At 36.4% G+C, this 26,334-nt stretch overlaps 1 protein-coding gene across 1 annotated transcript; it reads left to right on the forward strand.

Moving 5' to 3' along the window:
* Nucleotides 1–3,912: 3,912 nt before the first annotated feature.
* Nucleotides 3,913–11,074, forward strand: LOC137837372 (protein NRT1/ PTR FAMILY 5.2). Its single transcript, XM_068646349.2, has 4 exons — nt 3,913–4,366; nt 6,771–6,988; nt 9,258–9,823; nt 9,929–11,074. Exons 1-4 carry the CDS (start codon nt 4,243–4,245, stop codon nt 10,803–10,805), a joined length of 1,785 nt encoding a protein of 594 aa, XP_068502450.1. The 5' UTR covers nt 3,913–4,242; the 3' UTR covers nt 10,806–11,074.
* The last annotated feature ends 15,260 nt before the right edge of the window (nt 11,075–26,334 follow it).

Here is a 26,334-nt window from a genome sequence, read left to right on the forward strand (position 1 = left end):
ACTAAAAAACCTGGACTGACCTCGTAATGAACTTTTGGGTCTGGCCCAGGCCGAGCTAGACACAACTCACACAACCGAGCTAGACACAACTCACACAACCGAGCTAGACACAACTCACACAACCGAGCTGATTATACCTAAAAGTTTGGACCGAGGTCTCGAGCACTCCTGGTTAGTACAAGTATATATCTATTTAGATAAGAAAATTAATATTAATCATGTTTTTCATTATTATTATTACAAAATAAAAATATTTTAAAAAGTAAATGCGTATTTAAAACATAGGATGAACATTAAGTAGTCATTTATTGCAAGCAAAAATATATAAAGTCATTACATTTAATCTGGAGAGAGTGAAAGACATGTTAATTTCTTCGTAATTTTGAAATTATGACAAAATTAAGAGCATAATATTGTTAATTAGAAAAAGAAAACACATGCCCACTAATAATATTTGAATCCTTCTTGTGGAGACCTTCAAACTTATTCCTTTGTCTAACAATAATTGCATATCTTTCATTGTCAACGTCTTCAATGCACCATTTGAAAATAAATACAACCAAGAACCATGCCACTTCTATTTCTTTTTTAAGAAAAGTATAATATTGAACAATCAATAACTTTAAAATAGCATTTTTAAGTTTGCATAAAAAATAATTGAATAAATTTTACCTTGTACTTAGGACAACCCCAAAATCGTTTACCGACATTTTGTTCAGTTTTTGTTGTTCTCAAAACAATAAAATCTCCACAATCACTAATAGGAGCAACAAAGACACTTCTGCTCCCACCAGCATGGGTAAAAGTACAACATTTTTGCACACTACAACCGATACAACTAGACGATGATGAGGTGTGATACGCATACATTGAAGGCCACTGAAGCAATGCTCTTGATTCTCCAATAAAGTTAATGGAGCCTAAATTTGATTTATGCATAATATAAATAAAATGTTACAAAAGTTGCATTTAAAGCAATATCATTCTCTAAATGAGTACCATGTTCAACATGAAAAAATAAAAATAACAATAATAATTTATCAATGTTCAACATGAAACATAAAAATTACAATAACAATAACATAATGATAATACAATCATTGTCGTTGATGACATTCAATCTCATTTATTTGATCCTCAATTCGCTTCATCCTTTGATCAACCCTGTTAAAATGTGTATTCATTGTTCTCATACTTTCCTGGATGTATTGTATCCCTCTGAAAATTTGGGTTAAAATTTTGGCTTGATGGGGGATTACAGGTTGAGGTTGACCGCCTTGAACATCTTCTTGTGCCAATTCAAGGTATTTATCATCTTCTTCGTTTTCCTGGTCAGGCCTACCAAGTTGCCAAACACCATTGACCTGGAATATATTTAATTTCCTCATACTTTTTTTCCCCAAAGTAATGATTCCATCTTAGCATTATTGTTGCATCATTTGACAAGTCCAAGCCATACACCTGCATGATCCGTGTTATCGAAATGCCATACGGCAGAGGAATGTTGTTATCTCAACATTTCATCACGTGTTGCATGATGTAATGAGGCCAATTAATCAATATATCATTTTTTATGCATCACAACATGAAATCATCTTCGTTCAAAAGTTGTGTGAATTTGCTACCACGAGGGCACAACATGTGCACCCATGTGTAATGTAATAGTCTATCATTCATATTAAGACTACCTGCATTTATGACATTTTGACCTTGTACATTTTCATGAATCATGGATGATAATGTCAGTGCTTGATCAAAATTTACTCCCGCGATAAGGTGTTATTATTTTTGGTTTTAACATAAAACCTGCATCACCCAAGATAGTATTTTCCTACAAACATTGTGGAAACCTGCATTAGTAATGACTACTATAACCTATTTATTGTTCTACACACCTAAACACCTAAAACTAACCTTATAAAATAACCAAAGGATCGTCTCATATCAAAGCCTCTTTCAATATCCTTGAATCGGAGGCAGTTCCTTCTCATCCAACTAGGACATATGTGAATTTCATGTTAAAGTCACAACCTGCAAATATGTTTTGGGTTGGCCAATCTTTTCTCCCTTGAAAACAAGGTGCATCAACACGTGAGACCTTAACACGTACATGAGTGTCATTTGTGGTCCCTAAACAATCTTAATGTAAACTAAATTTCATAATTTTAATTAAAATAATGTTGTCATGAACAAACCTTAAAGTAGAGGTAAAATCGATTGTTGTTAAGGACGTGCAACAGTACCATTTGGTTGAATTGAGAATTCTCTCTCCAACCTTAAAATCGCACTCAAAACATTATGAAAGTGACGGGAAATTGTTTCTCAAAACCGATGGAAGAAAAATGAAACACTTTGATTCTTCACATTATGCTCAATAATGTGGAGATTTTTTCAACTTGTTCTTCCACGGTTGATCGATATGCATCTTTAAAAAATTTAGTTTCCCTAATTTGTAAACATAATTGAAGGAAGGCTTCTAGTCCCATGCGAATAATATCACAACAGTGTTCCGTGTGAACCAAGTACTCATCAATTATTGTCTGACGCTCTTTTTATGGTTAAAATTTGGTCATAGAGTTGGTTGTATTATGCAACATACGTAACAAATTCAATCCAAAACCAATCATACAAAGGATCATCACTGATGCACCTTAAATATATATATTTTTTAATTTGGTTGTATTTGTGAAATTAAATTCATGTTTGCCGCACCAAGATCGTTATAAATTGCAACCGTTTCCTCAAAATTTGTCATCTCTGCCTTGTCAAAATGCCTCGCCGAATTTATATTGTTATCCATGTAATGTTTAACTTTTCATCTTGAACCACGATTACGGTAAGTGTCAATACAACATTACGAATATGGTTACCGTTTCGGTGTAAAACTACATCGATACGATTATTCTAAAAACTAATTATAATAACTCATAAAAATTTAAATAAATGTTTTTAATGTAAAAGACTATATCATATCAATCCTCTAATATAAAAAATGATATAAATATATACAAAAATTAAAATTTCCAATATTAAAAGTTAATTAAACAAAATTTTCAATATTAAAATTTAATCAAACATAAAATATTTCTAAACAGAAAATAACAATTACATAAATTTATGAATTCAATAATGTAATGTAACAAAAATTGATATAAATATATGCAAAAATATTTATCTAAGGAGATGACATCATTAAAGACGTATTAAAACTTCTAAGGGTAGCATAGAATAAAATCACTCAAGCATAACGAACTACGAACATTTCCTACTAATATTGTTTGAACACAATACAGATGGATGCCTAATTGGTGGATGGATGCCTACAGTATCGGGACAACTAGTACAAGAAAAAATAAGTTAGGAGCATGCTAACTAGAGCCCTAATGTTAACCAGAGCTTTGAGGGCATATAATCTTACTATAACTAGAGCCCTCACTCTCATCTTTCTCTTGATCCTAACAAAGATGACACACTGTCATTCGTCCTCAACTACACTACCACACGCTAAAAGACATATCCTCCTAAAATATATGAAATACTCTCTTGAACTCTTTAATTAAATATTAAAACCTATGATTTTATAATATGATAAAAATTCATATATAGTATAAAATAATTAATATTAATAAAATACATATACTAAATTAAAGTGATATTAATCCGTGTTGTTTGTTTTATTTAATAAATAAATAATTTACAAATTATAACAATTTATTTTAAATATATATATATATATATATATATATATTGTGTATAATAAATATTTATTAACAGCTGTGAAAAATAGTGATTAAATATATTTTTAAATATTTTACTATTTGATAAATATAAAAGAATAACTTTTGTCCTTATATGTTAAACATAATATATATAAATTTTGTATATAGATTTTGTTGGGTGAATAGAAGGGATATGTATATCTGAAATTAACTGCGATACTACGTAGTCATTGATTTGTATTAAAAGAAAATAAAAGGTTTTTGTTTGAGAGGAAATAAAGAAAGGAAGAAATAGTGACACGATGGTGATGATACTGGGCCCATGTGGAGTAGCAGAGTATCCACAGAGCAGAGCATGAGGTCTATAAATTGTGTATAGTTTCTATGAATGGAGACCATGCCACCACACATTCACTTCTCTCATTTCCCCTTTCCATTCACAAAACCCTTCTTCCCTTTCTTCAGGGACCAATTTCTACTTCTTTTCAGTGTTGAGTTTTTAGGATAGAAGAGTTAAGAAAAGATGACTATGGAAGAGGGGAGGGTGGTGAACCAGGACTACACACAAGATGGGACTGTCAACATTAAAGGGAAACCCATTCTTAGATCCAAAAGTGGTGGTTGGAAAGCTTGCTCCTTTGTTGTTGGTAACCTTTTCTATCCTTTTAACATTCCCTCTTTTTCCTCATTAATATCAACCTTTTCTCTCTATCTATAACGTCCAACCCTCTCCTTCCTCCTTTTAACCCTACACGCTTCTTACTTTCTCACTAGCCCTTTTTCCTTTCATTTTATTCTACAAATGTGCAACCATTTTCTTAAATAAAAAGCTTCTCACATTTCATTATTTCTCAACAACACAAACCGTTTAACAAGTCTAAGCAAGTTTCCAACTCTCATAAACACGCACCCCTTTCATGTTAATGCAAGCTTTCACAACCATGTCTCTGATATGGATGCTTTCTGATTTCTGATTGTTTTGCCAATTTCGAAACTTTTCAACTCTGTTGTACCCTATTATGCTGTTCTCGGCAACTGCAAGATGTTTGTGAGAACTGAGAAGAGAAATTTTACATGTTCCGTTTTTTACCTTTGTCCTTCGCTTGCCATTAATTAACCGAGGAGAGGTTTTCCTATTTTCTGCTGCAAATGGGGGCTTTGCTTAGCTGGGCCGCGAAGTGATGGTGTACCTACGGCTTCAGTCCTTGCATAAATATCTCTTGGCATCACATATAAAAAATAAATAAAAGAGTTTTTCAAACACTTTTTACCATCCCATTTTCTCTTTCACTCACTCTATTTTTAACTAATATATTTTACCATTAACCCACCCTTTGTTTCCTTTAGTAGTACACTTTTTTTTATATATATTTTCTATATGTTATGTTATCCATATACGTATTAGTTTAGTATACATATTTTGTACTTTTGTAATTTAATGGATGAAATCAACAAAACATTCACACATCCTTAATTTTTTCGAAATAAATATATGTTCTCCATATATTAATTGAAGTTAATAATATGTAATTTGATTTTTAATAAATTATTTGGCTTTTCTTTCCTAAAAATTATACATGTATACTACTTAGTCCTCCAAACTGAAATTTATTAATAAATTCATCAATGCGTTGGTTTATAAATCAAGTTTAATTTTTATATGTATTTATAAACTAATAAAGGAAAATGACTTTTGAAGTATTTGTATAGTTGAATAAATTTATTATTGGATTATGATATTTTGATATCTGTTCTGCAATAAAATATTAATATTTATAATAAATTTTTTTTTTAATAAAAATAAGAAAAATGTAAAATATTAAAATAATTTTTAAAATTAAAAAAATTATAAATTTTTATAAATGATTAAAATATTAATATTTATTGTGAATATAAGTGTAAAAAAACATTTTTATTTATTATTATACATGACTTCTGTATTTATTGAGAAAGTAAGAATCTTATTAATTTGTAATATGTATTATTTTACACTTTTATAAAATAATATGATATTTGAAAAGATTAATCTGTTCGGTGAAACCTTTTAGAAGCTAAGGCAAGGAATATTATTTTTGTAGTGTCCTTGTCGCGGCCTCTTTGTTCACGAGGGTTCTTTGTTATTTTAAAATCAATATTAATATGCTGACAATTAATACTAGTCATACAACAAATTATAACTATTTATTAAAACATCATTGATTATTGATTGATTTAAATATTATTATTATTAAAAAGTATTAATTCAAATAGTTGTGAAAATATAATTTTTGTTGTTTGGATCCAAAAAGGGTGTTGGAAAGGAATGCATGGAAGTCGGAGTTGTCCCTCTCGGAGAGGTGCTCTCTCGATGGTACTGGTTGGTGGGCTCGTGGTGTGAGAGAATCACAAGCTGTTATTCTGCATTAGTGGAATTGGAATGGATGTTTATCAATAGTACAAACTAGATTAGGTTTAGGCGTGGAACCGTTTTTTCCATTTCGATCCTGCCAAATTTCCAAAATCATAAGACCCATAAACTTTTTAAAAAACAATTTTTTCATCTCTTCTAAGTTCTTATCTGAAACCTATTCCTATAAATTAATTTTAAAAAATGAAAACAGAATCAACTAAAAACCCTTGTTATGTTACACTTTCAACGATTGCTATTATTGTATGTTAGGTCGATTAAATAATGCGAGATATTTTATTTACAAACACGTCGTACTGTTTGTTTTATTACATAAGTCATTGTTTTGTCATATAAGTCATTGTTTCATTTTAATTATTAGAAAGTGTACCATATTAAATTACATAAACTGTAAAACAAAGGGTTTGGAAACAAACCGTTGACGAACATAACACGCCTCTGATTGAATTGTCAGGGATACTAATCCATAAAGTTGTATAACTAGTGTGATATATTAGACGAGGTGACGTAAGTCCTGTTTTTGTATGTAGACGTAACTTAATTGAATTAGCAAAATGAAAAGATTGGTTAAGAAAAAAGTTAATTGTTTATAATTTGCAAGATGAAGAAAGGTAATTGAGGTTCGAATTGATATGTTGATGCAGTGTATGAGGTATTCGAAAGGATGGCTTATTATGGAATATCATCAAATTTGATCCTGTATCTTACAACAAAGCTTCACCAGGGCACAGTAACCTCTGCAAACAATGTCACCAACTGGGTTGGCACCATTTGGATGACACCAATATTAGGTGCCTATGTTGCTGACGCTTTCCTCGGTCGCTATTGGACTTTTGTCATAGCCTCTACCATTTATCTCTCGGTAATTAACTTCATCTTTTTCTCTTTTTAGTGTAATCTCTTATAATAATCTACTACTAACTTCATACAACATCCTTCAACTACTTTGACTTCTCATCTTAATTATTAGTAGCGTATTCTATTTTCTATATGTCACAAATAATTTACTCCAGACATTGAAATTTTGTCACAAAACAAAAACATATATATAGTGTCTAGGTAGACCTTTGACAATTTAACCTCAATTATTTGGATGTTAAGTGTTCATCTCTTCTAATCTCACATGGAACTTTTGTGGTGGGACAGATGAATTTTTGGAGTTAATGTCCACTGTTAAGCTTACATTTATATAAATCATATTATATTTCTTTAATTAGTAATTAATAGGTAATGAAACAATTGATTATTCTATCAATATACATTTGAAAATTCTGGAAAGTGTAATAAAACAGATTTAAGTCAAAAGCACACTCTGTCTGCCTTTGGTGAATCCCATACCACAGGCCTTGGTGGCATTATCACTACTTTTCAACACCCCACTCCCACATGTTAGAAACTTGGAAAAGTCTCGCCCAAGATCCTTGGTGCTTCTTCGTCTTAAATATAAAAATTATCATAAAGTTTTATCTTACATCTTGATTTTTTAAGCCCACATATTTTGACCATAACTCTGATTCTTATATATGTATATTTCATTATGATTTTTTTTATGAGATTATTAAAATGGTTTAGTATTTTGATACCATATTACATGTCACTTGTTGATTACTCTACACAAAAATCTGTCAAGAACCAACCAACCAAATGAAGCTACTATATAGCCTAACACTCTCAGCCTTTTGATCAACTTGACATTTTTTTTCCTTTTGCACTATTGCTAGTATGATAAGTGGACAGTAGCTATCGCTGGACCAATAATACACTAACTCTCGAATTTGATTAGTGATTCTAGCTAGATAAACAAAAGAATCTTGCAGCTCAGCCAGTGAATCGGAATTTGACTTTTTGAGGATGAACGATTATTGGGATGACATACTATTTCTATGACTACGATGTTTAATGAATTATAAAATATTTAAATATTGCTAATTTTATATTAAGCATTTAAGTTCTATTAAATATAATTAATAGACGACAAGAATTCTGATCCTTTGTATGCAAGAAAAGTTAGAGCAACCGGTAAAAAAAACAAAGAGAAAAGTTAGAGTAATGTTTATCAATTATCAATAATTCTTTTATATATATGTGTGTGATTAAATATGAGTATGTTTTTACATACTTAAATCTAATAACATGAATTAAACAGTACTGAATAAAATTGAGGTTTTGTTCCCCACTGATTTTTTTGATTATTAATATTGTAAGTGATTGAGATAGGAGATGTTATGATAGTGGGGAAGTATTAAAATTTGAGCGCATGAGAGTGCTGTCTTAGAAAAAGACATGAAAGGTAGTAGGAAAGTGTCCCGGTCATTATCTGGTGTCTAGTTTGGTTCAAAGCATGTGGCATTCTTTTCATAGTTGTGACGCTAGTGGACCGCGCTTTTCATGGTTGTGTGTGCACCCTTCTAAAGTATGTATGGTTTTTATGGTCCACAATTTAGGTTATCATGTTTTTGTACCTGCATGAAGTAAAAGCGTAGTCATAGACAAGTAAACCACACTAAGTCCAAAACTATTTATCAAGCTCAAGTCAAGTACTGGGGCAGGTTCGGTCGTGGGGCTTCAGAGTGAGCCACAAATAAAGACAACTAACAAGTTCTATATTATAGGAGAATCTAATAACAAGACAAAATTGTCTAACAGGACCTGTGCAAAAGATGGATGGATGGATGGATAATAATAACAACATATAAAATGAAAATCTGACACGTGTTTTTATAACATCATATGTAAGTAATTATATGATAACTTTCATTCTAATCTTACTATTTTCACTTAATAAATCCAATCATGTATTCGGATAACTTCTTGTTTGCATATAGAAATCTGAACAATAATTTTTAGGTTGGCTCCCTAATTCTTCTTCTTTTAGTCTCTACCCCAACTTTACTTCTATATCCATGCATAAGTAGAAAGGCGATGTAAAATCACCTCACAATTAGTTATGTATATTGAGACATTAAAGCCAGAATTAGACCCATAAAGTAGGGTTTGTAACATCTGAAATTTTTTAATGTGTAGGATAACTTTTTGGACTAATTTGGTGGTTATGCATACAGTTTAAACAGTCAAATTAGTTAGTCGGGGTTGTCTGATTGTTTCATCTATATTTGGATTGCTCATGGCAGGGTATGTCTCTGCTTACACTGGCAGTGTCCCTTCCAAGCCTGAAGCCACCTCATTGCTTTGATAAGGATGTGGCAAAATGCGGGAAAGCCTCCACACTACAGCTAGCAGTGTTCTATGGTGCACTTTACACTCTAGCAGTGGGAACTGGAGGAACCAAGCCCAACATCTCCACCATAGGAGCTGACCAGTTTGATGATTTTCACCCTAAAGAGAAATTTCATAAGCTCTCTTTCTTCAATTGGTGGATGTTCAGCATCTTCTTTGGAACCCTCTTTGCAAACAGTGTTCTAGTGTATATTCAAGATAATGTGGGCTGGACTCTTGGATATGCTCTTCCAACTCTTGGCCTTTTAGTATCAATCATGATATTCCTGGCAGGCACACCCTTCTATAGGCACAAAGTGCCTGCTGGGAGTACCTTCACAAGAATGGCTAGGGTCATTGTGGCTGCTTTGAGGAAATCGAAAGTGCCTGTCCCTAGTAACTCTAAAGAACTATATGAGCTTGACAAGGAAGACTACGCAAAAAAAGGGAGCTACAGAATTGATTCCACTCCAACACTGAGGTACAAAATTCTACCCTTCCTTCTCCTCCAATTGGTATAACAATTATTAATGATCCAAACCGTGTGATTCCTACTGATCTCCTTGTGACATGCACATTTGTGTAGGTTCCTTGATAAGGCCTGCGTCAAAACAGATTCAAACACTAGTCCATGGATGCTTTGCACAGTTACACAAGTGGAGGAGACAAAACAAATGCTAAGGATGATTCCTATCTTGGTTGCTACATTTGTTCCTAGTACAATGATGGCTCAGATAAATACCCTTTTTGTGAAGCAAGGAACTACTCTTGAAAGACATATCGGAAGCTTCAAAATTCCCCCGGCAAGTTTGGCTGCATTCGTTACTGTGTCCTTGCTTGTGTGTGTTGTGCTCTATGATCGTTTCTTTGTGAAGATCATGCAAAGGTTTACCAAGAACCCCAGAGGCATTACCCTTCTTCAGAGGATGGGAATTGGCCTTGTAATCCATACACTGATTATGATCATTGCATCTGGAACTGAAAGCTATAGACTCAAGGTTGCAAGAGAACATGGGGTAGTTGAAAGTGGAGGACAGGTTCCTTTGAGCATATTCATTTTGCTTCCTCAGTTTATACTAATGGGAACTGCTGATGCCTTCTTAGAGGTTGCGAAAATTGAGTTTTTCTACGATCAAGCCCCAGAACATATGAAGAGCATTGGAACTTCATATTCCACGACTACCTTAGGCATTGGTAACTTCATCAGTTCCTTTCTTCTCTCAACAGTGTCACATGTCACCCAGAAAAATGGGCACAAGGGGTGGATTTTGAACAACCTGAATGAGTCTCATCTGGACTACTACTATGCATTTTTCGCAGTACTAAACTTCCTCAACCTTATTTTCTTCGCGTTTGTTACAAAGTTCTATGTATATAGGGTTGAAGTTTCAGATTCCATTGACGTGCTTGCAAAAGAACTGAAGGAAAAGACTGTGTCCAACGTTGTGAATCCCAAAGACTAGCTGATTCGGTATCTAATTAAAGGGAGAAAGATTAAGGCCCAATAGTTTCTAAACTGCTGTTGTGTACAAATTTGGATGGCCAAAGAAGTATTTGTGTGTGTGGGGTGTGTGCGTGTTGACTTTGGAAGGCATCAGTTATAGTTATTGGGGGTCGTTTTAGCATGTGTCATTTTCCTGTGTCCTTTGTAACCTTCGAGAAATGTCACATGCATCTTGAAAAACACAAAATTGGAAAAACAAATGTAATGTGTTTGATGTTTATCTTTTTAGATCTTTTCTGGCCACTCAAGCTTTTTTCTTTAGTTAAGAAATTGTAAAATAAAGGGTGGAAGAAGAAATCTATCAGGTTAGATTTTTATTTTCACTCATCCGATAACTTTGCTTTTTAATATTAAAGCGATTTCTTTGTCGGCAGCTAAAGATTACAAACTGTTTTTGTTTTTATTTTAATTTGAAAACCTAAGGTAAATGAAAATAAGAAATAAAAAAGGTATAAGTGAAAATAAATTACATTACAATTTTATACAATTAACGTTTTAAACTTGAATTCCGAAAAGTTTAGGATTCCAACACCGAAAAGTGAAGTTGCAGAATTCATTTTTTACCTCTAATCGTTTTTGGTTTGAAGGTTTTTTTTTTTTATCAGCAAAGAATGGAATTAAAATTAGAGGAGATATAAAGGGGTATCTCAACCCTTTTACATAAAACACCCTCATAGAAAAAAGAGGTTGAACTGTTTGCAATAAAACGCTGCAAAAGATAACACTAAAACAACACCGTACCTCTAATTACACTAAGAAAACAAGGACACACAGAAGCAACAAGGCATCCCCACATGCCACAGCACCTCCGTCCTCCTCTCATTCTATATAGCCTAGCAACAGAGAACACAGGCCAAAGCTGCATAAGTCAGAGATTTATGTTTTTTGAGCAATGTCCACCAGCCAATCTCTTGTTTTTGCTATTCATCTGTATTGACTCGCCATTGCAGAAGTGTGGCCAAAACCAGCTTCCCGGTGTTGGCATTCATCATTCTCCTCGCCACGCGACGAGTTACCCATACACGTTGCATAACTTCGGCGACCACCGACTCCACACAGATGGAGAACACCGCTTCCTCGACCGGCGATCTTGTTGACCTTTGCATAACTTCGACGAGCACCGACTACGCACGCATGGAGATCGCCGTTTCATCGACCGACGATCATGTTGACCTTTGCATAACTTCGACGACCACCGACTACGCACGCATGAAGATCATCGTTTCATCGACCGACGATCATGTTGACCTTGTATAACTTCGGCGACCACCGACTACACACGAAACGCCGCTTCATCGATCGGCGATCATGTTGACCTATGGAGAACACCGCTTTATCAACCGGCGATCATGTTGACCTTTGCATACCTTCGGCGACCACCGACTACGCACGCATGGAAGTCGCCGTTTCATCGACCGACGATCATGTTGACCTTTGCCTAACTTCGACGATACTTGGAAGCATTTGGAGCAGAAGGAGCCCACAAAAAAGCAGTTCCAAATGATGAGCAGCAGAGTGGTTGTAAGTTTTAACCACGTGATACATATTCGCTTCTTCCATCTCCATACTTTGCTCAATGATTTTGATGACTCCACACACATTCACTAACTACTGCTTTTAGCACTTCTCTCATTCTGCACTGCATGTCACATTTTTTTTTCTTTGCTTTTATAAATAAATTCAGTAGGTTCAATTTCTTAGATTTTCTTACTGTAACGACTCAAAGTTATTAATATAAATAACTTGTTTCAAACCCAAATCATATTCGCAAAACATAACTTATACGTTAACTTTTTTTACAGAATTTTTAACTTTTTATTGAAGTATTTTATTTAATTTTTTTATAATTTGATTAATGAATTAAAATTTAAATATTAACATATTATCATATTTTTAAAATAATCATACATGTATTTTTAATAAATAAGAATAATTAAACTTAATTTTAGTCTAATAAAGTATTTAAATTTTAACTTATTTTACATACACAATGTAAAAAAATATTTACTTTTTAATTAAGTTTATAATTTTTTTATAAGTTTTTAGTAATTAAATTAATTAATTGTTTGTGATAAAATGATAACAAAAAATAATAATTGAGTAGTACTTAGCATACTAAGATTGAGGTAGTTTAAACTTTAAATAGTTAACACAAAATCTTATTCAGTTAAATCTTTTTTCCTTTATTAAAAAAAATTTCATTTTTTTTATTACGACGTCATAAAAAATAAATTTAAATTTATTAGAAAAATTATAAAAAACGATTTAAAAACAAAAAATGTATTTATATATATATATATTAAAAAAAAACATAACAAATTTCAAAAAGTAAAAAAACTAATTTTAATTCATTAATCAAATTATCAAAAAAATATAAAAATATATTTACATAAAAATAGAAAAATTTAAAAGATTAAAAAAATTTAAAAATTATAAAAAAGGAAGAAGTCACGCATATCAAAATAAAACTTCAAAGAAAAAAACATAACACATTTAAAAAAAATTATTATTAAAAATACATAAAAATATTTACTATATAAATAGATAATTTATAAATCAGTTTTATAAAATTGAATTAAACTTAAAATTAATTTTTACGTACTAGATTACCAAATATCTATATCTCTTATGTAAAGAAAATACCAAATACCTAGTTACGTATTTAAAACATAACTTTTGTAAAACAAATTAAAAGTCTTGATTTTAAAGAATAACTATCTTTTTTTAGTCCAAAATTGTATTTTTAAAACATAGTTTCTTCATTTAAAAGTCGTATATTCAAAATGACTTATCTATTTATATATAATTTAAAATTTGTATATTTTAAAATTATATATATAAAGAAATTACTCTCTTAGTTACATACAAAACATTAAAATAAAACATCTCTTAATATATGTATCCTTTTCATTGTTGATATTGTTTGACACGAATTTTTCGTCATATTATTTTTGAGAATTCCCTTGCTTAACATGTGAACACATTTAATTTTAGGAAAAAAAAACATTGTTTTCGCTTTGTTCTTAACCTTAATGTCCCGACCAGTCCTCGGTTATCGATTCCAGTGACTGATCTCAGACATCGTACACCGGTGCCTGATAGTAAAGATGGACCACGTAAGGTGGGTCCCAGATACACATATCAGGGTGGGTGTTGGTCAGTCTTCGGACATCGGTACCATAGACCTCGACATCAGAAGGAGAGATCGGACCTCGCCAACAGAGGGAGAGATCGGACGTCAACGGCCTGAACATATTGGGCCACGTAAGGTGGGTCCCAGAATTACACAGTTATCAGTTGAAAACGTCAGATAAGGGAAAAACCTAAGTCACGAGGGATCCATGCACGTGGTGTGTATAGCGCATTCAGGCGCGACACGAGTAAACAATCCTTGGAGGCGCTAAGAGATTAAGTGCACAAGTTGGTACCCAGGCGACCACTCTGTTAGTCGTTGCACTCCAGTTAAGGGAAGTCCATGTGCCAAATTACGCTAAGATTATGTAATAGCGGCGTAGGGACATTCTCCAAGGAACCCTAGACATGGATAAGGAACCCAAGGTAAACCCTAATTTCAACCTACATAAAGGGTGCTAAGAACCCGGGTGCTAAGAACCCTAGCAAGGTAAACAGTTTCTAAGACTGAAACTACTTTATACACTTAGTGTTTCTTTGCTCTTATACTGACTTGAGCGTCGGAGTGCAAACGACCGTCAAGGCGCCCTTTGTCTTTGCAGGTGAGAGATTCTTCGATCAAGAAAGTGCGATTCTCAGACAGAGATAGGAGAGCCAAAGGCTGTCGTTCGAGTCAACCGGCGAAGCGAGTCAACCGGCGAGAACACTTGACTATCCCATCTTTTCAACAGATGGTAAATTTTGTCTTCAGTTCAACTTTGCACTATTTGTTATAATGGTTCACTTTATAAGGTCATTTACATCAACTACATCACTTAATTAACATATATTCTTTAAATGGGTGGAATACAAGTGTTTGTGAGTATTTAATTTATATTACAGATAGTTTGCTTGTTCTATAAATTTTGACAAAAAGTACTAAATCATAGAAGTAATACAAGTAGTAAGAAAGATTGTATCCATGAAAATGTTGTAAAACGATTATGAGTTATATGCATTTATTTTGCAAATCTTATGAATAGTGTTGTTTTAGTTGGTTCGTTTTAAAGATCGGAGAACGTTGTAGAAATATTTGTGTTTTTTTCAATGGTTCGTTTTCTATTTATTTTTCTGATCTAGTTTGTATCTTTGATATCGGAAGGAACCTCTGGAACATTGTAAGCCTTGTTCCACGTTCCTCCTCCTTTTCTAGTGGTCTCCCACCTTTTCTGGTGATATCTTGGAACCGTCAGAACAACTTTTTTCTTTTTCACTTCTTAGTGGTTTTTGAGCTTCTCTCATTCCCTATAAATAAGAGGCACAAATAAGAGACACGAGTGTTCTCGCCAATTGACATTGGTTAGACTTGACCTCGGTTAGACGGGATAGTGAACTCAGCTTTGACTTGTTTTCATTGGATATTTCGAGATGTTGTTGCTTGGTGACAAAAGGCGGACTCTACCTGTTGATCACACTCCGACGATCAAGTTAGTGAGAGCATTCAAACTTATAAAATATGTTTCAGCTTAAAGTATTCAGAAGAAGTGTACCTTTACTCGGGGTCTTAAACACCTTTTGTAAACATTCCTTCAACAACTTTCCTCCACCACAATATTGCTTTAACAATAAAAGTATAATTTCAACAACTAGAATATAATTTCAATGGTAAAACATTATGTTAACGTGCACATTTATTTTCGGGTGCTATGCCACATCATTCCTAACGACTTTTATTTGTATTTAAAAGATATATGCTTTAATTAATTCAATTATTCCTTGATGTGATTCCACTAGCACACTTTGAATGATTCTTGACATTCTTAGGAATCATCTTGAGTTGGTTATGAGATAGGCACTTTAACATAGAATTGGATCAAGGTTCTATGAACAAGAACTCACCAAAACTAGTACCAAAACACAAACTCATATGGAAGTTCCAATTATTGTCAAATTGAACCGATTAAAGTGAAAGGAAAAGCAATTGCACCGAACAAAACAACATAGAACTGAAATGTACCGAACATAAAAGCTAGAAAATGCAAAAGAAGCAAGGATGAATCGGTAGAAACACAAAACCGAAGCAAGAACAGTAAGAACAACAAAAGTACCGAACAGAAAAATCAAAGGAAGCAAACTAGGACATGAACAATTAAAGAGAAGGAAGGAAGGAGAAGAGAAAGCTCATGAAGATGGATGAATGGTTGGATGATCATGCCACTAGGAGGATGGAGACTCCAAGATAAGTGTGCAAGCCGCCACTTGAGGTAACCATTGAACCATCAAGATAAGACTAGTGAAGAAGGCATAAAGCTCTCCAATGCTCTCTCAAAAATTGAGCATAGTTTCTCTAATCAAAATTCAAATCTGAAATGTACAAGGGCAGCACCTTAATTTATAGCCTAGAGGTGCTGAAATGCAAGGCAGATTAAATTCAAAATTTCCCCCAAAAGCTAATGAAAGTGGCGCCAACTATGGTCATGAAGAAGGTGTGACCTTCTCTCTCACTTTGGCACCTCCCTAGTTATTCCTACACCTATCAACTAACGCACCCCCCCTAAGACTCCTAACCAAAGACCTAAAGATGCTTTAACAAAAGAGGTTTCTAATGTTTCCCTCTTAAGCACCTTTCTAAACAAAATTCTTTATTATTTAAAACTTGGCCTTGCCCCTCATGGGATGGACTTGGGCTCTTTGGGCTTTGGCCTTCTTGGGCTTGGGCTTGGGCTTTGGACTTGGGCCTCATCTTTATGTTATGTCTTCTTTTAATTTTTGAGAAGACTAGAAGGAATAACTTTAGATTTGAAGGCAAATGACCTCTTCCTTCATCAATAAAAGCCTCCTTTACTTGATTCTCATCATTCCTTCTATTGTTTTTACTCTAATTATCTTTTTCGTATAAACTACTGATCATCTGGGCCTACCTCGTAACGTGCCAGTGAGCCCATACCTGCCCCAGGCCAACCTGTGTATAACTTTATCTAACCGAACTTACTACACTTAAGTGCTTTGGCCGAGGACCCGCACATGTCTGGCCAATACAATGAGACTACTCCAAAACAAATCAACTTTCAAGTTTATCTTTTTTTTTTATCAACAACGAATTAAATGAAATATAAAGGGGGCACTTCAGGAGTGTCCCAACTCATATACAAAAGTCAAGAACGGTTCTTAAGATAAAACCCATTCTTTTAAAGAAAACCCTTTCGCCGGACACAATTGACGTAAAAAAGACCTGCAGGATCATTTCACTTCTTAAAAAGACCAAGTAGATTTATGTAAAAAGCACTTTCCAGCAAAGTGCACCATAAACTAGATAAATACACATATGCAGCAGCTATGCAAGATTTTGGCAGCAACATGACTAGATGGAAGTATTTGGGTAATACACCAAAAGCCTCATGATGGGTTGATACCAAAAGATGGGTTGTTCTTCTTGGAGATTTGAAAAGGGTGGCGGAAGCAATGAATGTGATGGATCAAGGAGGGCTCATATAGAGCTATGGGTTCCTTGTAGGTGCATGAAAGTTATGGAGAGTGATTGGTTGGGCCATATCACTTGGAAAAAGGTGGAGGTGAAGATCAAAGTGTCTAACCTAAAGAGACTAGACAAGGGAGTAAAAGCTTGCAATATTTTGCAGCATTTACAAAACATGAGCCAAGCACCCCATTCTATAGGTTCAAGTGCCTTGGAGAACAAGGAGCAAGGGTAGGAAGGGGAATACTCAAAAGAGCGGCTACTAGGGTTTTGACTAAAGTCAATGTCGCACCCTAGGAGCAAACTTCTAGAAGCTAGTTTAACTTCTTACCCTAAAAGGCTTTACTCAAGCTATAATGATAAGCACACCCCCCATTATGCTAAAGGAACCTTATTCTACTGAAATTACAAGTAAAGAAACTAGCTCTCTTGGCTTGGGCTTTACTTCTTGCGGTCCTCTTTTAACATATAAAGAAACATTTCTCTGCCATCAGTAGTAGAGTCCCAATCTTCTTGAATTGGACTTAGTTGTTGGGCTTGAACTAGGGCCCGAGCTTGGGCCTCTTCCATCATCCTCTCCCTCTTGAAGAGGATTTGTCCTCAAATCACATGCTTCTGCCTCTTCATCTTCACTACCTACAAAAGGTGTTAGATCCATAACATTGAAGGTAGTATGTACTCCATATTCTTTAGGCAGGTCAATTTGATATGCTTTATTATTGATTCTTTTGAGAACTCGGAAGGGACCATCACCCCACGGACTAAGTTTAGACTTCCTCTGATTAGGGAATCTATCTTTTCTAAGGTGAAGCCAAACCCAATCTCCCTCCTAAAAAATCACCTCTCTCTTCCCCTTACTGCTATGTTTTCTGTATTTTTCTGTTTGATGTTGTATTTTGTTCTTAATCCTCTCTTGCATTTTCTTTACAAATTCAGCCTTTGTTACTCTTTCCTTATGCACAAAATCTTGTGGATTAGGTAGAGGTAACAAATCCAAAGGAGTAAGAGGATTAAACCCATACACATCCTCAAATGGAGAAATGTTAGTAGTTTTATGAACTACTCTATTATATGCAAACTCAATATGAGGAAGGTACTCATCCTAAGATTTGTGGTTTCCTTTCATGATTGACCTAAGCATAGTGGAAAGAGATCTATTTAAAACTTCAGTTTGTCCATCCGTTTGAGGATGACAAGAAGTTGAGAAATTCAACTTAGTTCCAAGCCTTTCCCAAGAGTTCTCTAGAAATGGCTTACAAATTTAGGATCTCTATCCGAAACTATGGTCTTAGGTAAACCATGTAGTCTTACCACTTCTCTAAAGAAGAGCTTAGAGATGTTGCTAGCATCATCCACTTTATGGCAGGGTATGAAATGAGCCATTTTGCTAAACCTATCCACTACTGATGTGATTCCACTAGCCATATAGAGAAAGGTTCTTGACCTTCTTAGGAATCACCTTGAGTTGGACATTATAGAGGCACTTTTCTTAGAGTTGGATCATTGTTCTAAGACAAGAACTCACCAAAAACTAGTACCAAATCCCAAACTCATTTTGGATGAACCAATTTTAGTCAAATTGAACCGAACAAAAGAGTAAGAAAAGCAAAGGAACAAGATGGAGGGACAGAATTATAAAACTGCCGAACCAAAATACTCATAAAAACAGCAAGAACACCAAACCAAACTCAAGAACACAAGCTAACAAAAAACAAATGAAAGAGGAGAAAGGAAGGAGAAGAGAATGCTCATGAAGATGGAAGGAGGATGGATGATCTCGCCACTAGAAGTGTGGAATGCTCCTAGATGAGAGTGATGCCGCCACTTGAGGACTCCATTGATCCATCAAGATAAGACTAGAGAAGAAGGCTCCAAAAGCTCTCCAAAGGTCACTCAAAATTTGAGTAGAGTTTTCTTAGATTAATTCCAATCTGAATTTTACAAAGGAAGCACCTCTATTTATAGCCTAAGGTGCTGAAAAATAGGTGGGAAATTTCAAATAAACTCATTTGAAATTCCCACCAAAAACAAGTCACATGGGAGGTGTGACCTTTTTCTACTATGACACCTCCCAAAAACTACACCTACACCACTCTCCTAAGTCACATGGACAATGTGACTTTATTTTACATTTTCACACACCTTTATTTAATAACCACACCTCCTAAAACTATACAAGAGTATTTCAAAGCTTGGCCTTGCCCCTCATGGGATGGACTTGGGCTATTTGGGCTTTGGCCTTCTTGGGCTTGGGCTTGGGCTTTGGGCTTGGGCCTCATCTTTATTTTATGTCTTCTTTTAATTTTGAGAAGACTAGAAGGAAGAACTTCAAATGTGAGGGTGGATGTCCTCTTCCTCCATTAATAAAAGCCTCCTTTATTTGATTCTCATCATACTCCTCGAGTTGGAGAGAATTCGTCCACGAATTCTGAATCCCTGCATATAACAAAGTCAGTTTAGTTTTACAATTAAAAGTGGAAGAAAAATGTAAACATGACTTAGCATTTGTGAATAATGGGATTTCAGAAAAGGAGGTTCTATAAATCGACCAAGTTGGAAAAATTTGTTTGGGAATGATGTGATGTTTTGGAAAAAGACCTCTTAAATGGTGACAACCATTAGGAGGTATGAACAAATCATCCCTAACATTTTTTAACCAAGATGGTGGTGAAATAGGAACCTTGGGTAATGAAAAAGATAAGGAAGGAAAACACCTTGGAGGTGAAAGGATAAGACCCATGTCAACTTGGCCTTCTTTGTCTTTTTCTTGTTTACTTGTGGTAGGTGGGTGAGTTAGGTCTTGTTTTACCTTGTTGATCTTTAAGATTTGCTTTTGTGGACAATGAAGAGCTATGTGCCCAAAACCTAAACATTTAAAACATTTGATATTTGAAGTTTTGGTAGGTGACTTAGGAGTAGAAAGATTTGTAGTAGAAACTTTGTTTGGAAACATGGTTTGTTTGGAAAAATTGGAAGGAGAAATTTTGTTTGCATCCTTCCTAGAAGAGTTGTAGAAATCATCATCATGAGTATTTTTGAAAGTTTTGTTCAAAAGATATGATTCTACCTTGATGGCTTTGCGAAACACGCTCTTTAAAGAAGAATATTATTTTAATTCTACAAAATCTCTAATATCTCTTTTCAAACCACGTACAAACCATTTAATCTTTGACTCTTCATTAGCATGCATATTCATTTTAGTCAAAGTTGTTTCAAAATCTTTAAAGTATTCATCTACCATCCTATGTCCTTGAGGAAGCCTTTGGAACTTCAACAAGTGTTCCTTCCTAGAAGGAGGAACAAACCTCGCGCGCATACACTCTTTCAAAGCATTCCAAGAAACCACGGGAGGTTTCTTGCGATATATAATGTCCATTACAATTTTATGCCACCATTCTTTGGCATAGCCCAAAAAGGATAAAGAAACTAATCTAAGCTTTTGGTCATCTTGGACCTTATACACATGAAAATAATGGTCAACCTTAGTCTCCCATTCTAAATACACATTAGGATCACTATCACCATTAAAACTAGGGACTTTTTTACAAGCAATGTTGAACACTTGGTGATATCTTTGGTCACGGTTATAGCTCTCTTCATGAGAATGATGGTGATGCCTCCTTCTTCTATGTTCTTCTTCACCAAGGACTGAAGCTTTGGAAGGAGAATGTTGTTTGTAAGATGCACCACTTGAATAGCCAGCCATTTTGCAAATAAAAAACAGCAAACACACAAAAACAGCAAACAAGTTAAGAAACAAAATTAGCAAAAACAGTGAGCTTGGCAATGAAACCGCCGAAGTGAAATGAGGCTGAAAAAAGAGATCACTCTCAAAGAAATAATGTTCTTGCACCAATCTGATCTTGAGGCCTTGGAATCCTCAAATGAAATATGTCAAAGCAAGCACACCAATCTCAAAAGCAACCACCACAAAACCAATGAAACAATAAAGACAAACAAGAAAAGGTATAAGCAAGGAAAGGTAATTGCAAAAGGAATACTATATGTAAGACAAACTCAAAGAGTAAGAATGAAAGACAATCAAGAAAATAAAGAACTCAATGAGAAAAGTAGGCACACAAAAGAATACTTAAGGAAAAGCACTAGAGTAGATGAAGAAAACAAAAAATTAGCTACTGGAAATTTTTTCTTTTAAAATGCAAACTGTGCTTGATATTCACTGATTTAACTGGAATGATGTAGAGAGAACTGGATTATGAAATTTAAACCACAGAAACTTCAAGATGTTAACTCAATAATGCCACTGGAATCAATTAAAAACAGTAAGCCAATTGAGAGAAATAAATTTTTTAAAATCGCTGCCAGATTACCGTATTTTTTTCGGCAGGAATGTACACTTTTTTTATTTTATTTATCATTTTTTGTGTACTTCATATTTTTGAATGATTCTTTTTTTTATTCTTTTCTAACACTTTGAATATCTCAAATCCAGAATTTCAGAATTTTACAGTACGTAAATCAATTGCAATAAGGAAAAACAGTAAGCACTTTTTTCAGAAACAGAGGAATCCTAATAGGAATAAAAAACAGGATGATGAACTAGGAAAGACATAATAGAAAATGATGTATTGGAACTTGTATAGGTCTAGAATACAAGTATGAACTCAATTATAAAAAGAAAATGCACAAAGGATCAACATCAATTCAGAAAATTATATGACACCAAAGCAAGAAACAATCAAAACAATAAAAGTACTACTAGAAGTAATGACATATATGGAATAACATGACTAAGACAAAACTTGACATGATTAAAAAATTAAAAGACACATCACAAATTTTAACAAGTGAAAGGAAGCTTAAGGTAAACTCTAGGAAGGATAATGCCATTCCAAAAGAGCAACCATACTCATAAGAATTATGAGTGCCATAAACCTTTTCACAAGCACTTGGTGTAAAAGAAAAACAGCAAGAATACTCAAGTAAAATTCTAAAACAGAAACTTAAATTGCAAGAAATTAAAAAGAGCTCTTGAAATAAAGTGCACACAACTCAACAATTAAACAAGAATGAACCTAAGACTCATGATACCACATGATGTGATTCCACTAGCCATATAGAGAAAGGTTCTTGACCTTCTTAGGAATCACCTTGAGTTGGACATTATAGAGGCACTTTTCTTAGAGTTGGATCATTGTTCTAAGACAAGAACTCACCAAAAACTAGTACCAAATCCCAAACTCATTTTGGATGAACCAATTTTAGTCAAATTGAACCGAACAAAAGAGTAAGAAAAGCAAAGGAACAAGATGAAGGGACAGAATTATAAAACTGCCGAACCAAAATACTCATAAAAACAGCAAGAACACCAAACCAAACTCAAGAACACAAGCTAACAAAAAACAAATGAAAGAGGAGAAAGGAAGGAGAAGAGAATGCTCATGAAGATGGAAGGAGGATGGATGATCTCGCCACTAGAAGTGTGGAATGCTCCTAGATGAGAGTGATGCCGCCACTTGAGGACTCCATTGATCCATCAAGATAAGACTAGAGAAGAAGGCTCCAAAAGCTCTCCAAAGGTCACTCAAAATTTGAGTAGAGTTTTCTTAGATTAATTCCAATCTGAATTTTACAAAGGAAGCACCTCTATTTATAGCCTAAGGTGCTGAAAAATAGGTGGGAAATTTCAAATAAACTCATTTGAAATTCCCACCAAAAACAAGTCACATGGGAGGTGTGACCTTTTTCTACTATGACACCTCCCAAAAACTACACCTACACCACTCTCATAAGTCACATGGACAATGTGACTTTATTTTACATTTTCACACACCTTTATTCAAAGGAGACAAAGGAACTCTTCAACTCCTGTACATACTCCAGGTAAGCCGCCATTTGTGGATCCTTGGCCTGGAACTCGCCTGTTACTTGCCCCGTGACTAACAGCGAGTCACTCTTAGCCATTAGCACCCTAGATCCCATTTCCTTGGCCAGCAAGATTCCGGCGATCAGTGCTTCATACTCTGCTTGGTTGTTGCTGGCTTTGAAGGCAAACCTCAGGGACTGTTTAATCAGCACGCCGTTGGGCCCTTCCAAGATGACTCCAGCACTGCTGCCCTGCTGGTTCGACGATCCATCCACCGAAAGCACCCAACGAAAATCATCCCCCTCAACTCGTGTCGCTTCTGACGAGAGCTCGACCACGAAATCTGCGAAAATCTGCCCCTTGATCAGACCTCGGGGCTCATACTTGATATCGAACTCCGACAGCTCCACCGCCCACTTCACCATCCTCCCAGCTACATCGGGCTTCTTCAGAACCTTCTGGATGGGCAAGTCGGTCATCACCAGTATTGTGAAGTTGTGGAAATAGTGGTGTAACCTTCTCGCCGAAAAAACCACTGCCAGTGCAGCTTTCTCCAAGGCCTGATATCTCACTTCGGGGCCCTGCAGCACCTTACTGACAAAATAAATAGGCTTTTGGGCTTGATCTTGGTCTTGGGCGAGCACCGCACTCACCGCCCTCTCAGTCACAGCAAAATACAACCTGAGAGGGGTTCCCACCAGCGGTTTGCACAAAACCGGCGGGCTCGCCAGGTACTCTTTAAGCTTGACGAAGGCCTCTTCACACTCCTTCGTCCAGGCGAATTTGTTGTTTCGCCTTAAACACTGAAAATACGGATGGCCCTTCTCCCCGCTGGCTGACACGAAACGAGACAGGGCGGCCATCTAACCTGTAAGTTGCTGCACTTCCTTCACGGTAGCCGGGCTCCTCATCGCCAAGATGGCAGCACACTTATCAGGATTGGCTTCTATCCCTCTTTCAGTCAAGAGAAATCCCAAGAACTTTCCCACCTCCACGCCAAAGATGCACTTCTCGGGATTTAGCTTTAACCTGAACTTGGCGATCGTAGTGAACAACTCTTCCAAGTCCGCAACATGCTTGCTCTTCTCCGGCGAGGTCACGACCATGTCATCCACGTATGCTTGCACATTTCTTCCCAGCATTGGTGCGAGTACCCGATCCATCAACCTCTGGTACGTGGCCCCTGCGTTCTTCAGCCCAAAAGGCATCACCTTGTAGCAGTAGCACGATCTCTCGGTCATGAAGGCAGTCTTCTCTTCATCCATGGGATGCATCTTTATCTGGTTGTACCCCGAGAAGGCATCCAGAAAACTCAGCAACTTACACCCTGCAGCACTGTCAACCAGGGCGTCTATGCTTGGTAAAGGATACGAATCCTTTGGGCAAGCCTTGTTCAGATCAGTGAAATCAACGCACATGCGCCACTTGCCATTGCTCTTCTTCACCAGCACGGCATTGGCTAGCCACTCAGGGTACTGGACCTCCCTGATATGGCCTGCAGCGAGGAGCTTCTGGGTTTCATCCCTGATCGCCTGTCTTCTCTCCTCGTTGAATTTCCTTCTTCTCTGTCGCACTGGTCTGACCTGGTTGTCCATTGCTAGATGATGGCACAAGAAGTCGGGGTCAATTCCCGGCATGTCTGAAGCAGACCATGCGAAAGCATCCAGATGCCGCTCTATCACCTTGGCAATCTGGTCTTGGAGCTCAGCCTCCAAGGATCTTCCCAACTTGAAGACCCTTCCCCCGATCTCCCTTTCGAGCCATTCCTCGACGGGTTTTGGTCTAGCTTCCTTGGCGATCACCGCCCTGGCGATTCCCAGCTCCCTCGCTTCCTTAGGGCGATTCCTCGCCTCTTCTTCCCGCTCAGCGTTCTCTCCTTCAGCCTCAGCGTCCATCATGGAGACGTCTTCCCCGACGGCCACCTCCATCGCTGCACCAACAACCCGCCACTCTGTTGGCTTGGGCTTCACACCGGGAGGCGGCGTCGTTGTGATGTAACTCACTGACCTCTTGTTCTTCAGGCTATTCTCATAACACTTCTTTGCTTCCTTCTGGTCAGATTTGATGGTGATCACCACCCCTTCCATCGATGGCAACTTCACCTTCATGTGCCTGGTCGAAGGCACATCTCCTATTCTGTTGAGTGTTGGTCTTCCCAACAGAATGTTATATGCTGAGGGAGCGTTCACGACGAGGTACTTGATTTTCTCCGTTCTTGAGCCCGCCTCATCCGTGAAGGTAGTTCTCAACTCTATATACCCCCTGACCTCCACCTGATCACCAGCGAAACCATACAAACACCCTCCATAAGGCCTCAGCTGGTCAAGGGGCAACTGCAACTGCGTGAAAGTCGGCCAGAACATCACATCTGCCGAGCTTCCTTGGTCCACCAATACTCTGTGGACCTTCCTTCCTGCCGTAACAAGCGAGATGACTATTGCATCGTTGTCATGAGGCACAACGTCCCTGAGATCTTCCCTTGTGAACGTGATGTCCACGTCTGGTGAGTGGTCCTCGAACATGTCCACCGTCATCACAGACCTCGCATACTTCTTCCTCTGTGACGCGGTGCATCCCCCACCCGAGAAACCTCTTGCAATAGTGTGGATCTCTCCGTGAGTAGGCATCTCGTGCTGCTGAGCCTCACCACCTGCGGGCTGGGAGCTCGACGCGCCCCCAGTCCTTCTATCCAGCAAGTAATCGTTTAGGAACCCGCTCTTGACTAAGTTGTCGAGCTGGTATCCTAAAGCCAAACATGAGTCCACGGTGTGGCCAAAGCCCTGGTGGAATTCGCACCAGGCGTCTGGCTTTGGTCCCAACACCTTGTCGCCCACCTTCTCGGGCGCCTTCAGCCGGGCTGCTATATTGGGAATGGCGATCAGGTCCGCCAACCCCATGACAAACTTATGCTTCGGCGGGCGATTGTATTCCCGACGTGCTAGTTGAGGGCGCTATGGGCCCCTGCCCTTGTTCTTCCTTGGATCATAAGGATGGCGAGTCCTCTGATCCATCTTGGCCGCCGCTGTCTCCAACACCCTCTGTGGCTGGATCCTGGTCTGGGCACATGGCCTAGCG

Source organism: Phaseolus vulgaris, chromosome 7, assembly GCF_051622355.1.
Source record: "Phaseolus vulgaris cultivar YP4 chromosome 7, ASM5162235v1, whole genome shotgun sequence".
NCBI classification, from domain to species: Eukaryota; Viridiplantae; Streptophyta; class Magnoliopsida; order Fabales; family Fabaceae; genus Phaseolus; species Phaseolus vulgaris.

Bases quoted from the DNA above. Each gene is read 5' to 3' on its own strand.
- LOC137837372 (XM_068646349.2), top strand. From the start codon at position 4,243: ATGACTATGGAAGAGGGGAGGGTGGTGAACCAGGACTACACACAAGAT. The intron at 4,367-6,770 runs GTAACCTTTTCT...ATGTTGATGCAG, and splicing joins AGCTTGCTCCTTTGTTGTTG to TGTATGAGGTATTCGAAAGG. The intron at 6,989-9,257 runs GTAATTAACTTC...TGCTCATGGCAG, and splicing joins CCTCTACCATTTATCTCTCG to GGTATGTCTCTGCTTACACT.